At 39.1% G+C, this 19,619-nt stretch overlaps 2 protein-coding genes across 2 annotated transcripts in view; one reads left to right on the top strand and one right to left on the bottom strand.

Annotated features, from left to right (window-relative positions):
- The window catches only part of MED12L (mediator complex subunit 12L), a 312,365-nt gene that overhangs the window by 211,065 nt on the left and 81,681 nt on the right, over positions 1–19,619 (bottom strand). Inside the window, exons 13-15 of the mRNA XM_054039474.1 lie at positions 15,455–15,669; positions 14,427–14,531; positions 13,754–13,930 (exon numbers count right to left, since the gene is read on the bottom strand). Of these exons, the coding sequence (XP_053895449.1) occupies positions 13,754–13,930; positions 14,427–14,531; positions 15,455–15,669 (497 nt within the window). The remainder of the gene's footprint in view (positions 1–13,753; positions 13,931–14,426; positions 14,532–15,454; positions 15,670–19,619) is intronic.
- On the top strand, positions 739–4,675 carry GPR171 (G protein-coupled receptor 171). The gene is made up of 2 exons (XM_054039482.1): positions 739–825; positions 2,689–4,675. Exon 2 carries the CDS (start codon positions 2,744–2,746, stop codon positions 3,692–3,694), a length of 951 nt encoding a protein of 316 aa, XP_053895457.1. The 5' UTR covers positions 739–825; positions 2,689–2,743; the 3' UTR covers positions 3,695–4,675.

Here is a 19,619-nt window from a genome sequence, read left to right as displayed (position 1 = left end):
CACCCCCGAAGCTTCTATTGGCCGAGGTTCCCCGTTCCTGGCCACTGGGAGCTGCAGAGGGAGGGCCTGAAGGTGAAGGCAGCGCACAGGGGCCACAGGGACGTGGTGCCAGCCGCTTCCGGGAGCAGCACGGGGCCATGGCAGGCAGGGAGCCTGCCTTAGCCCCACTGCACCATGGGGCTGGCAATCCTGCAGGCCAGACTGAAAGCCCTGATGGGCCGGATACGGCCCACGGGCCATAGTTTGCCTTCCCCTGCTCTGAAGTGATAGAAATTACCCAAATGCCACCAAAATGTTAAAGTATGATAATCCATTCTATTTGTATTAGCACGTCAGAGTTTATAACTCCATTCTTTAACTTGCTGCCTTCTACCCACACAGCTCACTCTGGTTTTGCCCTGCAAGATGCAATGTGCCCTCAATATCTCACTGAAGTCAATGGAAATTAACAGGTTTAGAGGCCTGTGCAAGGTACGGCCCCATGACAGCAGCAGTCAGTTTGCCTTCAGCTCAAGAAAACATTGTTCCATAACATCTTCTCCCAAAGAGGAAAAAGGCAACTTTGGATAGTTCCGTGAACACTAACATTTTTCTATCATGACCCTTTTAGGTAACTTCCACATGGTTAGTGTGAGTGTTGGTTTTAATTACGTCAATCTACACATTTAAAAACCACAGAGACATTTCTTTTAAAAAACATCCTACACACGAAGGGGAAAGGATTAACATATTATCAGACAAAGATGTGACTACCTACTGAGACTAATCAAGCATTTTACAAACTTTCTTCTAATGCCTATGAGACTTCAGAATCTAAAAAGGAAGGTATGTATTTTAAATGCTTTTTATACATTTTAATATGTCCTTATACACCAAGGTAAATATATTGCATAAAATACTAAATAATATGCCAAATGCAGTGAAAAACTAATAGGTTAAATATTAAAAGAACTAATGTTTTTCACTGCACTTATTAAGTGTTACTGCATTATAACCGTTCTGAATGTCTTGCCCTTTGGAGACCCTGGCTCCTTCCACATAAAAAAAAAAAGCCCTCGATTAGAGCAGTCCCTGAGCCAAAGAGCACTGGATACAGCTCATTCCCAAGCTCATCTGAAATCAAGCAGAACAGTTATTGTGGAATGACACAGTGAATTCTGTCTCGTATCGGGAGTTTGGCTCCCACCTTCTGTTGGCTCAGGAACAAAACCAACTATTTCCTCTGTACCTTGTGGGCACTCAACTTCATGTTAATAATCTCTTTTTTTGGGAAGGGTAATATCCTCCATTTGCAGAAGGGTGATTATAACGTTATAGATCTTCTATTTCTAGCCATGAGTACTTTCAAGTATTTGCATTTTTATATACACAATATACAGAGACTAAGTAATTAAGTTATATTGATTTATTGTCAACTGTTACTACTCATGCAACATTTAACCTAGAATTATGTTAGATCACTAAAACAAACAGAATTTTTAGCAAATGAAAAAGACTGTACTATATAAATAGAAAGCTGGTATGGTTCAATGCTATTTCAACAAAGACTTGCTTCCCTGTCTTATTTCTCAGAAAAAATTTTTAACACAGTCATTTCCTCTTCAGTCAACATGTTCCAACTAAAGTTAATGTCAGTGTAGCTACTAAAAAAAAACCCTGATATACAATGGTAGTTTCAGATAGTTAAAATAATACTTAGATTCCCGTCTAAGCAAATACACTTTCCTTTCCCTAAATGTCCAATGAAGCCTGAAAATATGAAGCAAATGACTGACAGATTCTTTAAATGTTTTCTGAACTACATAAAATATTCATCAAATATATATATATATATATATATTATATATTGGTTCAACTAGAAGAATCCACAGTTTTAGAAATACTTAGTACCGAGCACAGCTACTCTGCTGTCTCTATCTATTGGACAGACCCTATGTTGCTTTTGACAGAGTATTATTAATGTTTACTAATCCTATAATATTTTTATATACAAAGTATTTTTATAAACATTAACTTAACTGGGGGGATTTGGGGGAGGGGTTGGTTTGGTTTTTTGTTAGTTTTTGTTTTGTTGAGTAAAAGTGTCATCTTTTTTTAAAAAAAGTTATATTTTAATGTGGCTCCAATGAACTAACTAGGTCCCTGATCCAGTAAAACCAGGGCCAGTCTTAGGGGCAAGGTGATCACCCCGAGTCACAACTTTTAATGGTGCCAAATCACCATTGTGAGGTGCACATCACTCAGTCTATTTAGTTATTCATTTTACTCTGCTGCTCCACTCATCTGTTGTTGTGTGGTTTTGTTTTGGGGTTTATTTATTTTGGGTAAACTGCTGGGTGACACTGAAAATGTTTTCCACCCTGAGGAGAAAAATTCCCAGGGGCAGCCCCGCTGCAGACACACAAATAACTTTACACACACAAATAGTCCCATTCACTTAAATGGACTGCTCACATGAGTGAACGTACTCAAGCATAAGTGTTTGCAGGAAAGGGACCCAAGATATTTTAATAAATTGCTTAAACATGAATGAAACCCATGCAATGTAATATGAACTATTCCAAACACTGGAATACTTTAGTTTTGCTAAAATCATTACCAAGTCTAGTCACACATTTTTATGAAATTATACTGGGACAAAATTCTCACACTAATTATCTCTAATGTCTTGCTTTTCTCTCTTTTTAGGTTCTGGATATCTTTAAGCAGCCAACACACCTTACTTTTCCACAGGATAATTAAAATGTCCTTAAGCAATATCTCAAATTGCAATGTCTACACACAAATGGAACCATTTACCTATTTTTACTATTTAATTTTCCTCATTGGATTTATTGGGAGTTGTTTTGCCCTATGGGCGTTCACTCAAAAGGATCAGAAACAAAAATGTATGAGCATCTATCTAATTAACCTCCTAACAGCTGACTTCCTGTTGACTATGGCATTGCCAGTAAAAATAATTGTTGACTTAGGTATTGCCCCCTGGAAACTGAGGATATTCCACTGCCAAGTCACAGCTTGCCTCATCTATATTAACATGTATTTATCAATCATATTTTTGGGATTTGTAAGCATGGACCGCTGCCTTCAGTTAATGCACAGTACTAAGATCTATCGAATCCAAGAACCTGGATTTGCCAAGATGTTATCTGCAGTTGTATGGATAATGGTTCTCCTTATAATGGTACCTAACATGGTGATTCCAATCAAGGAAATAGAACAAAAGCCTACTGTGGGGTGTATTGATTTCAAAACAACATTTGGAAAAGATTGGCATGTGTTTACTAATTTCATATGTACAGCAATATTCCTGAATTTTTCAGCCATGATACTTATTTCCAATTTTCTTGTTGTTAGACAACTTTACCGAAACAAATACAGCGAGAGTTATGCAAATGTAAAGAAAGCTCAGGTAAATATACTGTTAGTAACGGCAGGCTACATCATGTGTTTCGTTCCTTACCACGTTGTTCGGATCCCCTATACTTTGAGCCAGAGTGATGCTATAACTGATTGTCTTCTGAAACAAACCCTCTTTAAAGCAAAGGAATCCACTCTGCTGTTGGCAGTGTTAAACCTCTGTTTTGATCCTGTTTTGTATTTTTATCTTTCCAAGACATTTAGACTGAAAATTACTGAGACTTTTACTTCACATAAAGAAACAAAGACTCTCACAGGAGAAGGAGTACACTGAGAAGAGGCACATTATATACAAAAGTACTGTAGTATTTCAGCCTATGTAAGGATATTAAAGAAGGTACTAACAGTGATTCCCCCAAGAGACAGTGCCCCCCCTCCCCTAATTTGTCCCCCACACTTTAAAATCCAACAGTTTCACCAAGTACAAAAATCTCTTGGGTCTTCTGTTAAAACTTGTAAGCTACTGTCTATAGAAACCATTGATTGTATCTGTCCTGTGAAAGATACTTTATTAACTATGTAAAACTTACAAACAAGTTAATTGACTTTGTTCTTAAAGTAACTGATACAATGTAAACAAAGGCTATAAGCCGTTAAGTGACTTTCACTTCATTGTAACAGCAACGGCTCCTAGACCCCCACCCTCTGTGATTAAAGGGCCGGGAGTCTCAAATGAATTAGCACACATCCCGAAAGTGGTGGAGCAGTAAATTAAAATATGGTTAAAATATTAAATGTATGTCGATGAATGCTTGATGTACATGAACGGTTAGGGAGGTGCCAGCCTAGAAAGGGAGTATCCATCGGCCGAAGAATGTGTCAAGTGAACTACCAGACAACCCCCGGAGGGTAAACTAGGATCCACCCCATCACCTGGAAGGATGAGAAACACAAACTTTGGACAGTGTGGAGCCACCAGGAATGTGCCACTTTGGACAGTGTGGACTGGGAGCCACCAGGAATGTGCCATCTGCTAATTAAGTCAGCAACAGCAGAATGAAACAGCTCCCATGGACTAACATAGGAATTAATTCCTATAAAAATGGACTCTCAAGACTGAGGACTTTGAGTCTCAGGTTTTGCTGCCAACCTCCAGGAGCATCAGGTGCATCTGACACAGACTCAGCTCCATCCTCATGACCAAGATACCTGGCTAGTAACTTGGCATGAGCAACTTCTAGGCTGGTAACTATAACACCTATACAAAACTTAAATAAATAAATAAATGTGTGTGTGTGTGTGTGTGTGTGTGTGTGTGTGTGTGTGTGTGTGTGTATAAGAAATATGTTGTCAAACAATGTTGTTTACTTTTATCTTTTGCTTTATCATTATATTTACAATAAATGTGGCATCTTTGCCTTATCCCTCTTAATAAGATCCTGCTGGTTTTTATTCTATTGGTATAACATTTTGGTGGAGAATTGCAAAAGGGGGAATATTGGTAAAAAGCCTCAGGTATTGTTAATATTGTTGTGCACACAGCCGGCTCTATAGAGAGCGGTTCTATTTTTGGTTAACCAAAGCCTACTGACCTCCGGAGGGTAGAGGCTTCATAAAAGAGCTCATAAAAACTTTAAGCTACAATTAATCATATCCAAAGTGTTTAAAGCTGCTCGCTGAACGAGACCAGAGGTAGCAGAATAAAATAATTTAGGCTGTGTCACTCGCTGCAAGGGTTCAGGGGTAACAAAGGAAACTATACACGTTAAAAATGTTTAAGAAAAAACAAGGAAAAACAGTCTCAGAGGAAGGAATGGAGTTTAAAGGAGCTTCAACCTCACCTTTTGTAAAAGAAATAACACCCTTTAAACAAATCCTTCAGAGATATGGGCACAGTCCTTGGAGTGAACAAGCCCTTGCAGATGCTTGCTCTATTTTGGATCTAGAGGATAGATTAGCCCAATATATCCTCATATATAAAACCCCAAATGCAGCAAAAAGAGACACTGCAGGAATCTGGCTGCTGTGGGAGGCTTGTAGTAACAGCTACCATCGCCTAACAGCCTGTAAAAAAAAAAAAAACTATCCCAATTGGAAAAAGGGGTAGAAAATTAAAAAGTAATGGCACCAAATCTTGCAAAAATCCAAACACAGCCCTTGGTCTGATCAAGTGTAAGCTGATGTCCATACAATTTCAAACCTAAAAAAAACCAAATTGGCTAGGTACTTATTAATATGTAAACGCTTAACTTTAATAAAAAAGAAAGCAGCCACAGTTTGGCTTCTATGGAAGACCTGTAACAAGGTATTCCTTCAATTGGTTAAATGTAAAAATAAAAAACTGCACCAAAATTTAGAAGCCTCTGCTGAAAAGCAGAGAAATAAAAATGTATGTCCATTAGTACCCAAACCCAGTTAGATGCCCTTAAGGTTGTGTACAGAAAGTTAAAACAGCACTTTCAAATTTTACAGCAGCAGTAACATCAGGAAAAGGAACATTTGAGACCCCAGAAAAGGCAGACTTTTGGGACCCCTCTGAAGATTGGGAAGGGGAATATTTGGGTAGATTCCTCCTCCCAGGGCCAGAATGCCATTGCAACAGTAACAACAGTGCCTGCTTCTGCCTCAGACCTTCAGGCCATGGCAAAGTGGCTGGGGATTTTAAAATAAAAAAAATGTAAACTCACAAAGAAATGCACCACTTAATTAGCATTTGTGCAGCCCCAAGTACCAAACACACTGTGGCAAAGACTGAGCAGGGTCTGCCATGGTGGGAGCACTGTGCTAATTTGTTTCTAAGCTTCTATCTTTCAGGCTCTAAACCAAAACATCAAAAGAGCTGGTACCAGCTAAAAAGTTATAAAATACCATAGTTATAGTGTCGCGACAAAGCCTGTGTTCAGTGTTCTCTGTTGCATGTTCTGTGTCTGTCTCTAGTAGTGTCCTGTGCTAGCACTGGGTCCAAAGAAAGAGGGAATACTACACTAGACAGGGCAAATGTCTTTTCTTCTCTCTACTTCCCCCATGTCCATCCAACTTATCAATCACCACTTGTGTCCAAAAGACTTTGGTCCCCAGTGCAACGGGTTTATTTTTTTTGTTAGTTTCTCTAATAGTCATTTTGTTGTTAATTTTTGTTATTAATACATTTGTATTGTTAGTTACATTTGCTTGTATTGTTAATTCCACACTTTCCTATATGCACTCTGGTTCTACTTCCCCAAGCCCCCATAACCTGTAAGACTTTGGTAGTTCTTGGGTAGTTCTTGGGCCCCCATAACCTGTAAGACTTTTACCCATAATTGCAGGGCCCCATCTTTTAGGTCCCCAGAGCCCTCTTGAAAACAACTGTTAAAAATAGGAAATTCTGCAACATTTTAGCAACTAAATGTTAGTTTAAGTCCAAATCAGCTTAACCTTGTATAACAACTGTGGTACTCCTACAAAATCTTATTTGTTGTGTGTGCTTAAGAAGGTCCTAACCTCAGTGACTTTTATTGTTTGATGGCTATTGCAGCATCAAACTTGGGCCTCATTTTATTTGTCAATGTACCCAATTATTATAATGGTAATGGTTTTATTGTATTCCCAATTATTATAACTATAATTGTTTGCATTTGTGTTTAGGTTATATCTGGTGTTTAGGCAATTGTAATGGTTTTAGTTATAATTCACCTGGTTATAATTGTTTGGTTTGTTTGCAACAGATCACCTGTGCCCAACAACAACAACAACAACTACTGTAATAATCATAAATAAAGGGACAAAGTGTTGTAGAAGCAGCCCACCTGGTCAGCAGTTCTAAATATAATTTTTCATTCCATCATTGTCCTATTAGTAATCCTAACTGTTATGTTGGTTCTGCCTTAAAACAATTACATGAAGTGCGACCCATTCATATGGGATGCACTGAAATGCAGATGCTTGCCCTATCTACTTTGGAACACAAAATGTTTTGGGTAATTTTGGGTAATAACGTTTTAATGCATTTGTTAAAACAAAGAAAAAAATCTCTGTTTAATACTTACCAACATAACTGGATGCAGTATGTTTCCAGCACTGTGAAACCGAACTTGTTAATTGGAAGAATAATTGTAAAAATAGCACATCAACAGTCTCTAGAGGCAAAGGTATGAAAGATTAGCCCACTCCCCATATTACACATGGGATCATTCTGGCTGCCTCGGACCTCAAGCCAGTGGGCCGGGAAAGAAAAAAAAATATTGAACACTAGAGGTTGTACCAAATGGACTCCTCAAAAGTGGGTATGCCTCACCTTACCTGTTGCCCCAAAGCCTTGTAGTAAAAATGTTTCATTGGAATCATGTATGTGGGATAAATTAAATAATAACAACAAAGTATTGTACAATGAACAATGTGTATGTATTCACTCATGGGAGGAAGTATTTTGGAAGGATGGAAGTGTTAGCAGCCCCCCAGTAGATAAATGTAAATGCAATGTCAGTACTGTTTTTACTAGAAATCACACTTACTATTTACTGCGGCCAAAAAGGTCCCAGCTAACACTAACAGCTGAGCTGACCAACTTCTCAATTAACCTTAAAATTAAATGGCAAAATCTTACTGATAGCCTAATTAAAAGCAAAAAAAAGTAACCAAATTTTTAAAACAAACAGATGACCAAGTAGAAAATCAGACTATTCATATTATACATGCCAATGGGAACATGTTACAAATTGCCACCGCAGAGAAACAAATTACAACCTACCACTAGTATAATATATTCTCTGGATGGTCCCCAACTACCACTGGCATCCTATCAGTAATGCTACACCCTTAATAGTAGTCTTAATATTAAATTGTATTTGTATAATTGGTATGTATGACATGTGTTTTCAAATAAAAAAATGTACGCTAAATTAAAATCACAAACGCATGTTGCCTCACAGTACCTTCTCTTAAACAGGTTTAAAAAAGTAACACTAATGATTATATAAATATCGTAATGTCAAAGGGGGGTTATGTAGGGATATTAAAGAAGGTACTAATAGTGTTTCCCCCAAGAGACAGTGCCCCCCCCATAATTTGTCCCCCACACTTTAAAATCCAACAGTTTCACCAAGTACAAAAATCTCTTGGGTCTTCTGTTAAAACTTGTAAGCTACTGTCTGTAGAAACCATTGATTGTATCTGTCCTGTGAAAGATACTTTATTACTACATAAAACTTACAAACAAGTTAATTGACTTTGTTCTTAAAGTAATTGATACAATGTAAACAAATGCTATAAGCCGTTAAGTGACTTTCACTTCATTGTAACAGCAACGGCTCCTAGGAACAGAATAATCACAGAGGGTGGAGAAGGGCCGGGAGTCTCAAATGAATTAGCACACATCCCAAAAGTGGTGGAGACAGTAAATTAAAATATGGTTAAAATATGAAATGTATGTCGATGAATGCTTGATGTACATGAACGGTTAAGGAGGTGCCAGCCTAGAAAGGGAGTATCCATCGGCCGAAGAATGTGTCAAGTGAACTACCAGACAACCCCCGGAGGGTAAACTAGGATCCACCCCATCACCTGGAAGGATGAGAAACACAAACTTTGGACAGTGTGGAGCCACCAGGAATGTGCCACTTTGGACAGTGTGGACTGGGAGCCACCAGGAATGTGCCATCTGCTAATTAAGTCAGCAACAGCAGAATGAAACAGCTCCCATGGACTAACATAGGAATTAATTCCTATAAAAATGGACTCTCAAGACTGAGGACTTTGAGTCTCAGGTTTTGCTGCCAACCTCCAGGAGCATCAGGTGCATCTGACACAGACTCAGCTCCATCCTCATGACCAAGATACCTGGCTAGTAACTTGGCATGAGCAACTTCTAGGCTGGTAACTATAACACCTATACAAAACTTAAATAAATAAATGTATGTGTGCGCGTGTGTGTGTATAAGAAATAAGTAGTCAAACAACGTTGTTTACTTTTATCTTTTGCTTTATCATTATATTTACAATAAATGTGGCATCTTTGCCTTATCCCTCTTAATAAGATCCTGCTGGTTTTTATTCTATTGGTATAACATCTAGACTAGCAACGCTGTGTGCGTATGTACAGGGCCGGCTCCAGGCACCAGCCCGGCAAGCAGGTGCTTGGGGTGGCCGCTCCAGAGAGGGGTGTCACGTCCAGCTATTCGACGGCAATTTGGCGTACAGTCTCTCACTCCCGCTCGGAGCGAATGCCCTCCCGCCGAATTGCTGCTGCAATCTTTTTTTTTTTTGGGGGGGGGGGGGGGCTGCTTGGGGCGGCCAAAACCCTGGAGCCGGCCCTGCATATGAAGTATATACAAATGCTGTGCGTTTGCTGAACATGGCTAACAATGTCAATAAAATTACTGTCAAACCCTAACCCTGGACAGAAGAAAAGCTTAATGATGGGTCTGGATCACTTTATTATTTTACCGCTTCATACACAGATGTGGAATATTATACAGTTCTGTACTATCAGAAGACCTGATACTAGTTATAGGAATATTTTAAACACACTGCTTAATTAAGAGCATATGAAGTCATACTAGAGACCTACCCAAAATACCTATAAAGCATGATCCAAACATGTTTTGTAATGCAATTTATCAAAAAAGATTCAAACATTTAATAAAGGTTTATGGATTGAGGCTATCTGGACTCACCTTTACTACATAACAATAATGTTAAATGCTTTTGGTATTCATTTACCTAGTATAATAAATGAAGAATGTTCTCAACAGCAACTGATAAGCTGCAAAGACTTTCCACAGCCATAATTTAACCAAACACATTTCAAAAGGCACTTTCTCTAGAAAGTGATTTTAAGTTGCACTGATTTAAAATGCACTGTATCTGCTTATATCGCCCCGGCAGTTGCTTACAAATAAATGTTTTCCTCTTGTAATACGCATCTTTTTTCCCCATTTTGCTACTTCACTAAGTATTAAAATTGTGGAAATATATAAGTTACTACAGTAAAATTCTCAGGTTAAATGGGATAAATTGAAACGCACATAAAGTCACTAGACAAAACGTAAAATACTCCATTTTTCTTTCTGTATGTTCATGATTTTTATAAGAATTTTTAAACAAAACACACCAATAAAATAGCTACATGATATTTACATCTTAGACATTTCGAAAATAAAACGTCTTAAACATCCAATAGTCAAAGACAAATACAAGTTATTGCCAATCTGGATTCATTCTAATGGTAAACCAAAAATACTTCAAAAATATAACAAAATCTAGATTAACAAATTTATTTGGGCAAAAGCTTTTGTGGGCTAGAATCCACTTCATCAGATGCATGTAGTGAAAAATACAGGAGCAGGTATAAATACAAGAAAGGATGGGGTGCTTTAACAAGTGTGAGGTCAATCTAACGAGATAAATCAATTAACAGCAAGATACCAAGGGAGGAAAAATAACTATTTAAGTGGTAAGAGAGTGGCCCATTACAGATAGTTGACAAGAAGGTGTGAGTAAAAGTAGAGGAGAAATTAGGTTTAGGTTTTGTAATGACCCAACCACTCCCAGTCTTTATTCAGGCCTAATCTGATGGTATCCAGTTTGCAAATTAATTCGAGTTCTGCAGCTTCACGTTGGAGTCTGTTTTTGAAGTTTTTTTGTTGAAGAATTGTCAGTTCTTGAGTGACCAGAGAGACTGAAGTGTTCTCCTACTGGTTTTTGAATGTTATGATTCCTGATGTCAGATTTGTGTCCCTTTATTCTTTTGTGTAGAGACTGTCCAGTTTGGCCAAGGTACATGGCAGAGGGGCATTGCTGGCACATGATGGTATATCACATTGGTAGATGTGCAGGTGAATGAGCCCCTGATGGTGTGGCTGATGTGGTTAGGTCCTATGATGGTGTCATGTATTGTGACAAAGTTCCTCCTCTATCTTGGTGGGTCCTGCGCTTATTGGCGGATTTTCTTGCCTCAGAGATTCACCATGTGGGTTGGGAAACAGCCCAGAGACCTTCCCCTCTGGAAGAACCCACAGTCCAGGTCAATTGGGAGGTTTGGGGGGAACCCAGGCCTGCCCTCTACTCCAGGTTCCAGCCCAGGGCCCTGTGGACTGCAGCTGTCTATAGTGCCTCCTGTAACAGCTGCATGACAGCTACAACTCCCTGGGCTACTTCCCCATGGCTCCTCCAAACACCTTCCTTATTCTCACCATAGGACCTTCCTCCTGGTGTCTGATAACGCTTGTGCTCCTCAGTCCTCCAGCAGCACACCCTCTCACTCTCAGCTCCTTGCGCCTCTTGCTCCCAGCTCCTCACACTCACACCACAAACTGAAGTGAGCTCCTTTTTAAAACCCGGGTGCCCTGATTAGCCTGCCTTAATTGATTTTAGAAGCTTCTTCTTAATTGGCTCCAGGTGTCCTAATTAGGCTGCCTGCCTTAACTGGTTCTAGCAGGTTCCTGATTACTCTAGTACAGCCCCTGCTCTGGTCACTCAGGGAACAGAAAACTACTCATCCAGTGACCAGTATATTTGCCCTCTACCAGACTCCTGTATCCCACTGGTCTGGGTCTGTCACAGTATTTATACTTGCTCCTGTTCCTGTATTTTTCACTCCATGCATCTGATGAAGTGGGTTCTAGCCCACAAAAGCTTATGTCCAAATAAATGTTAGTCTCTAAGGTGCCACAAGGACTCCTCGTTGTTTCTGCTGATACAGACTAACACGGCTACCACTATGAAAATTAGATTGTCTTCATTTACTGATCCGCAAAATGTATTCATATTTTGACCAACTGTAAACAAGGACCCAAAATTTTTCTGGACAGACAACTCATCCAAAATCTAATAGCAAGAGAGTAAGAAATTTCAACCCAATCTTCTTATATTTTTTAAGCAGAGCTGATTATAGGTGCCACATCACATCTTATCTCTTGATCTGATAGCTACAATAGTTGGTGGAATTTTGTATTGTCTTTTAAAATTGTGTCAGTTTTCCTATATTTTGAGTGAACACGTCTAGGCTGGGACACACGCTCAGCCTCTAGGCTTATTCAGTATTTGGCCAGTCTCCTGAAGCTGCCAACGGGGGTATGTGTTGGAATGGTGGGGTTTTCTGGGGTCGGGACATGTGTCAATTAGCTCCCTTCATTCCTCAAGTGGCCTACAGTTAAATGCCAACAAAAAACCAACCAAACAAACAAAACAAAACAAAAGACCCAAGGAAGAAAAACCTACATTGATTCTTCAGTCCTACACATTTCACCATCACTAATCTCATACATTCGGATTCCCTTATTTCTCAGCTATACCGTCAATTATGACTCGGAAAATGAAACAGCAAATGAAACAGAAAAACCGGTACCAATGTATTGGTAATTTAACCAGATAGCAGTCAACTAATTCTACAGAAAATGAAAATTCCAGTGACTAAAAGTATCCAATTTTCTATTCAGTATATTTGTTTATTTGATCCATAACCCCTACATGAGTATTTTAATGCAGTACTCATTTTCTTCATCTAGCATATCACCATGTGTTGTTATTTCCTATGCATATGTCTATAGCTAAACAACTACACGGAAGGCTCTTTGAAATATAAAACACCCAAAGCAACCAAAAAAGATCCTTGCTGCATCTCATATTATCTTGTGCCCTAGATCTGGTTCACATTTGGGCACAGTAATGCAATCCATTGCACAACAGGGTTAAGAATAAAATTAGTGTCACAGCAACTATAATCTTTTGGAGTCAAAGTTACCCAGTGTAGTAGGTGTTGCTGAAGGTCGTCACTTTAGTAGAGCCACCGTGGGAAAGGGCAACTGTGGACTGGATAGACAGGGGTACTCCACCTGGGCAAGCTGCGGCAGAGATAGGCTCTGTGCTGACTCTGCACAGGCCATCACAGAAGTTTGGAGGCAGGCCGAGGAGAGGCAGGCTAGGCCACTAAGTCCACAGTTGCAAACGTCTGTATAGGACCTGTGTCTAGAGTGAAACTTTAATTCTAACACAGAGGCTATAGTGGCAGCCAGTAAGGGGATAACAAAACTATACGGCACTGGCAAGTGTGTGGTTTCTGTCCTGCCAAAATCCACACAGTTCCCCAAAGTCTATTGGGTCATTTGCGAGGAGCTTGGAAATCTCATTCTAAATGCAGGAACAAAGATTGTTCATCTATATCCCCAGGTTGGTGCATTAGGAAACTCTAGTCAAAAATGAAGGACTGCTGGCAACCCTACACTCATCACTCTAGCAGCTGATATCTTCAGTATTTAAACAGGTTTGGGGCTTAAGAGAGGCTTCAGTGGTGCCCCAGACCTCTGCTAAGTGATAAATCTCACCCTCCAAGCAGTTTTATTCTTTTATGTATGTGCTTAACCATCTTCAATCTATACATTTACATATAAAATTAAAATGTAAAGAGTTAACTTACCAGAGGTATAGGGAAGTGTGTTGCATATTGCAAATGGCGAAGGAGGTCATAACTGGATGGAAAAATCAGTTCTCTCAGTTTTTCCCTCTTCACTGACTTCTCACTGTTAATTGAAATTCTTCTGTCTAACAAAGAGTTGACATTCTCACAAGACTCCCCAGGCATTGGAGAAAAAATCTAAGTAATGTAAAACAAATGTTTAAGATTACTGGAAACTGAAACATTCACAATTCAACCATTGCATGATTGCCTTGATTCTGCTCCTATTTACCTCAATGGAGATGCTCAGCATTTAAATCATCATGAGAATAGAGAATCAGACTCAACGTTTAAAAAATATTATATAACAACATTACCCCAAGTATTTGCACAGTGTGTATTTACAGACTAACAGTGCTTTGATATGCTGGAGATGGCCTAAGGGACAACTGTGGAAATCAGTGAGAGCTCCCCAACGTAGAAATGAAGCGATGCTGTAGCAGATGGGTGTATGGAGATGATGATGCAATACCCTATACTTGTAACACTACAAGGATTGGAAATGAAAGAATATTGGCCATATGACAATAATAACATGGTTCTAGTTCAGAATCATGGAGAACACATTTTTGTGCAAATAGCAAGCAAGGGGCAAAGAAATGCAGTGTGCAGAAAAATCAAAAATTAAACCTACTGGAAACTCCGAACCAAAATCTGTCTTAAAGTCACTCTTGTCTACATCATCAAAAATATTAGTGGTTCCTGAGTCAATGCCCATATGTTCCATAATACTACGTTCCTAATAATCACCAGAGAGAGAAAAAACACCAGTCAGATTATAATGAAAATTCTGTTTGATTGGTCATAAAGCCAAAAATTCCACCCATTTAAAATTAAGAAATAGTTAAGTGTTTAAAATCAAGCAAAAACAAACCATTCCTACTGTCAATATTTACAATATTCCCTAATTTATAAAAGGTTTTCTAATTCATACCCATATTCCAAAGATAATCAAGGACAGATGGTTGAAAGGAAGACAAAGACAGATAGCACATCTTGTTCACCAAGAATCAGCATATGTACTAGGGTGACTCTGCCCATAAGGGCACCTATAGAACTCAAAACTGCTTCCACCAGTATTGCTACCTGCCCTCCTCTGATGGATAGTACTTTCTCTGATGCATGTGTCCCTGTGGACACCATACGTTGTAATATGAACATATCCCATGTCCTCAAGTTTCAATCAGGTTGTGAGACTGTGGGAGCTGAAAAGGAAACTGAGGAAACACAAGAAGCAGACCTTTGGTACTATACGGGCTGTGCTACAGAATGATTTCACCTCAGCAAATTAAGGACCAGATGTAAAGTGCACTGAAGTTAATGACAGCCTTTCTCCATTTACTTTGATCTGCTCTCCTGAAACTCAGAGATTCCAGCTGGGATTGTACATGTATAAGCAGCACTGCCTTGCATTATCATCTTCAGCTGAAGAGAATTCATTATACCTGCACTGCAGCTGGGGTATTTCAAAGCACCAGGATAGAGACACATCTGACCTGGGACTCCAAATGCAACAGATTATTTTCATTTTCACCTCTTTCCAATTATTAAAAGATCAGGTTTGAAGTTCTGCATTCCTTGTGTGGAAGTCTGCTTTTAAAAGGATGCTACTGATGCTGAACCTTGAATGCAAGAGAAATAAGTGAAGAGGTGTATTTTTACCTCCAATTTCACATCATGGTCCTTAGAATAGTGTTCATCCACAGTTTCTCCAGTAGGTGAGCGTGGTCGAGTGGTTGCAGTAACTGACAAGTCTCCACGCGATATTAAAGTGCACATGTATGCATCATGGGAGAAAACGTCATGTCGAATAAACTCGCAAAACAGCAGCACCAGATTCACAAATTCTGTCTTCTCATATTCACTGTTTGGGTCAGCTGCCAAAAAAAGGAATTGTAGTTTAAAACATAAATTTGCTCTTCAATTCCACAAAAATGTCTTAAAAACCATTTTTAACCATAACTGCTGTTTTTTATTTTTGTCTTTTAAGAACTGCTTTTCTTCTCTACATAATAAGCCAAATCTAATCCAGTGCCGCATAACTGGCATACTTAGACTGAACTTTCTTCTGGCAGTTTATTCCAAAGCATTCTGCTCCATAGACTTCTGCCCACATTGTATTACTGGCAGGTTATTCACTGCTCTCCATGTATTTCTACCATGTTTAACAATGTATGAGCATATTACATATTGTAAAAATGGACACACTAGGATCCATCCCCCCCACCTCCCCCCACCCCGGCCAAAGAAGTCTTCATGATTTTATTATGTTTCTATCTATTAGGGCATTTTAGGTTCTTACTAAACACCTTTTGAACACAAACCCTTAAATCCTTTGAAATATTTTAGAAAACTATTTGGAAGATTATTTTACTACAGATAAATGTTATCTTTATTTTTTCAGTTAAACATACTCATGTGTATCTGAGAAAAGAAAGAAAGAAAGAAAGAAAGATCCACTTTTGCCAATGAGTTACCATTGGCTGACAAAGAATCAAGAATGAATAATCATTTTTGAAGGTGACTATTTTACTTAATATTTGCATTTGTCACAGCAATATTAAAATTTTACTCAGTTTGTAACACATCAAGCATTTCATGTTTGTAATCATGCAGAGGTAGCAGAAAGTAGCTCTTAACCACAACTTCTTTAATAGGAAACAACATCTCCAGCTAGCCACAAATTCAACTCATCAACAAGTATTTGAAACCAAAATGAAGTTACACTGTAAAATCTGAAACTAGTTCAAAATACAACCATTGTTCTACAAACAGCAATAATTTGCTGTAACATTAAGCAATTTATGGATGAACGAGCGAGTTTGGTTAGGTCACACCTAACTTTTGGCAAACAAAGGCCTTCTTCTACTTTTCACCCCAATGCACCTTTTATAAACTCTGTTTGTTGTAGTTCTCAATATAGTACACTATCACACTTAGGTTGTTACAGGCCAGTTATGCTATCACTTTAAAACAGAACTACCAGAAGTGTACACCTGCAAAACTAAAGTGAAAATTTCAGTTCATTCCTGAATTGGGAAGGAAGCCAAAGCTCACTAAAAAAATGTTAGCTATAAAATTAAAATAATCTAAGTTTAAAAAAAATTGTTCAAAGGACAGATAAAATTGCACACAGCTTCAAAAGTATAACCCCCCAAATGCGGAGAAGTGGTAACTCAGAGGAGTGAGAGAAGTATCTTTTTAAAAAGTACAATTATAGCATAGCAATTTTTCCTCTGTTGATAGATACCATCTGCATAGTATTCTCATTCTTGGAGACTGAGTAGCTCACACAGTATCTCAAAAGTATTCAAGTACTATACATTCTGCAGCAAGTTTAACAAGAAGGCCAATATGCAACCCCACAAGTACCATGCTGAATGATTTCAACATACTTCTGTTTTATGTTTCAGATAGAAAAGAGAAGGGAAGAAGATACCTCAAACCACCACCAGAAATATCTAAGAAAATTGAGCTTCATAAAATGAGTAATTCAAAATTTAGCTATCTCAAATTCCCAAAATGAAAAAAAAAATCTCTAAAGAACAAGTGAGCTAGGCACCCCTACTTTGAAAACAGGTTTGTGTGACCCAAGGACCTCCTGATGCCAACTAGCAGAGGGCACAGGGATATGTAAGGGTACTGGGATCCCCAAAAGAATGTAATATAAGAGGCCTAGAGAAAGCATGTTACACTAGTCATCATAATTAATGTGAAATGTAGTATGGAAAATACACGAAGACTTATGTAGAGATGCTGAATATTATATTCTCTAGGCCTTGTAGTTAAGGGCAGATCAATCAAAGATAGCATGCCTTGAGACAAACCTCCAGACAGAAGATGAGAGACACTTAACTCCCTGCTGAACCATTGATGTATTGTGTATTGTGTATCTTACAAAAGAAGTTTATTAGCATACTGAGTCAAATGCTCATGAAGAGTTTACAGAGATTACAGAAGGAAATCAACAGGAAGAAGTGAACAGCACAGGGAGAGGGACCCTGTTTTCAGGTGAAGATCAAAGTTCTGGCCTGTTAATATCTAGGGTGCAGATGAATCCCTGGGTATCCTTCAATCTGCAAAGACAAATTACCATTTGGCTTGAATTTATGAAAGAAAGATCTCAGCCATCCTGGTTGAAAACGCTGTGGGGAAGACTTGTGGTAAGATATCATGTAGGAAAGAAGAATTTACTCACTCTGTGCAGTAATTGCAGTTCTTCAAGATGTGTCCTGCTATGGGTGCTCCATTTCAGATGCGCATGTACTTGGCCTGCACATGTATCTTGTGCCTCCTCATGCCAGACACCAAGGTTATGTAGTGATGTGCAGGTGAATCACCTTAAGTTCCTTTTCCACTCAAACATCTCCATAGAGAACAGTCTGAAGCAGAGGGGAAGGGAGGCTATGTAGTGGAACACCCATAGGGGGACACATCTCAAAGCACTGCAGTTACTGCACAGGTGAGTAAATTCTTCTTTCATACAGGATAGTTTACCACAGCGTAGTGCTTTGAAAACGTACGTCGTGAAGCTCACGGAGGAGACCTACGTATCTCAGACACCATTATGTTTTTAAGCAATGCTATGGATAATGCCTATGGATGCCTGTGGTTCTATAACAAGTGACAATACATTCAGATATTCATCTTGATAGTCTTTGAGCAGAAATCCTAGATCTCTTGGATCCATCTGCAAAGGAGAGGAACAGCCTTGGTGACCTTCAAAATTGCTTGGTCCTATTCAAGGAGGCCAGATACTTTAACATCAAGGATATGATAACATGACTCCTGCAGAGAGTTATGTGGCTTCAGGAAAATCACTGGTAGATTAATAAACTGGTTAAGATAGAACTCGAAGAGATTCTAAAGTAAGAATTTAGGATGTGGGCGAAAAGAAACCCTTATCCTTGAAGAATACCGTAAAACAGGTATCTGCCATCAAGGCACCAATCTCCCCAACTTTATGGGCCAACATGATGGCTACTAAAAAGGCCATCTTCACAAATAAATGGAGTAAAGAACAAGTTGCCATAGGATCAAATGGATGTTTCATAAAATAATTGTTTACCAAGTTAACATCCCAGGTCAGGGTGGGGTCTTTTGTCTGGGGGTAAAGCATCCTCAAACCCTTAATAAACCTAGATGATATAGGATGAGCAAATATGGAAACTCCCTCTATATCCAGAAGAAAGGATGATATTGCAGCCAAATTGACCTTAATTGAGTTACTGATAACCCCAATTTCTTCAGAGCCACCAAATAATCCAGGATGACAAAGAGGCACAGATCCAGGCAGGAAGCAGCAATGACAGCATCAATGAGAGAATCTCTTCCATTTCTGCAGGTAAGTAGCAGAAATTGACTTCTTCCTACTATTCAATAACACCTGTTGCACTTCCTCAGTGCAGGAGGATTCTTCCCACAAACACCTAGATCAGGGTGAAGTGACCCACATCCTGCGAGAGGAGACAAGGAATGGTGAGGAGCTTGAGCAGTGGATGGATACACAGATGAAGCAGGTAAGGATACTAAACTTGTCTCAGACAGATTGGTATTATTAAGATAAATCCTGTGTCAGTGGAGTTGGAGGAAATGCATACAACAGATCATTCTTCTGTCCCCCGAAGAGTGGCATCCCACATCCCATCTGGAGCAGAAAAGAGGACACTTCTTGTTCCGGGAGGTGGTGAAGAGATCCACCTCCAGCAGACCCCGTCTTTGGAATACATTGTAGAGCACTTGACAGTCTAGCTCCCATTCACAATCGTGTGAAGTCTCTGCTGATGACATCGGTTGCGATGTTTCGAATGTCTGGGAGGTAGAGCAC

This window comes from Malaclemys terrapin, chromosome 9 (assembly GCF_027887155.1).
Source record: "Malaclemys terrapin pileata isolate rMalTer1 chromosome 9, rMalTer1.hap1, whole genome shotgun sequence".
Taxonomy (NCBI): Eukaryota; Metazoa; Chordata; order Testudines; family Emydidae; genus Malaclemys; species Malaclemys terrapin.
Note: the sequence above shows the minus strand (reverse complement) of the source record. Positions and strands in the feature narration are given on the sequence as shown.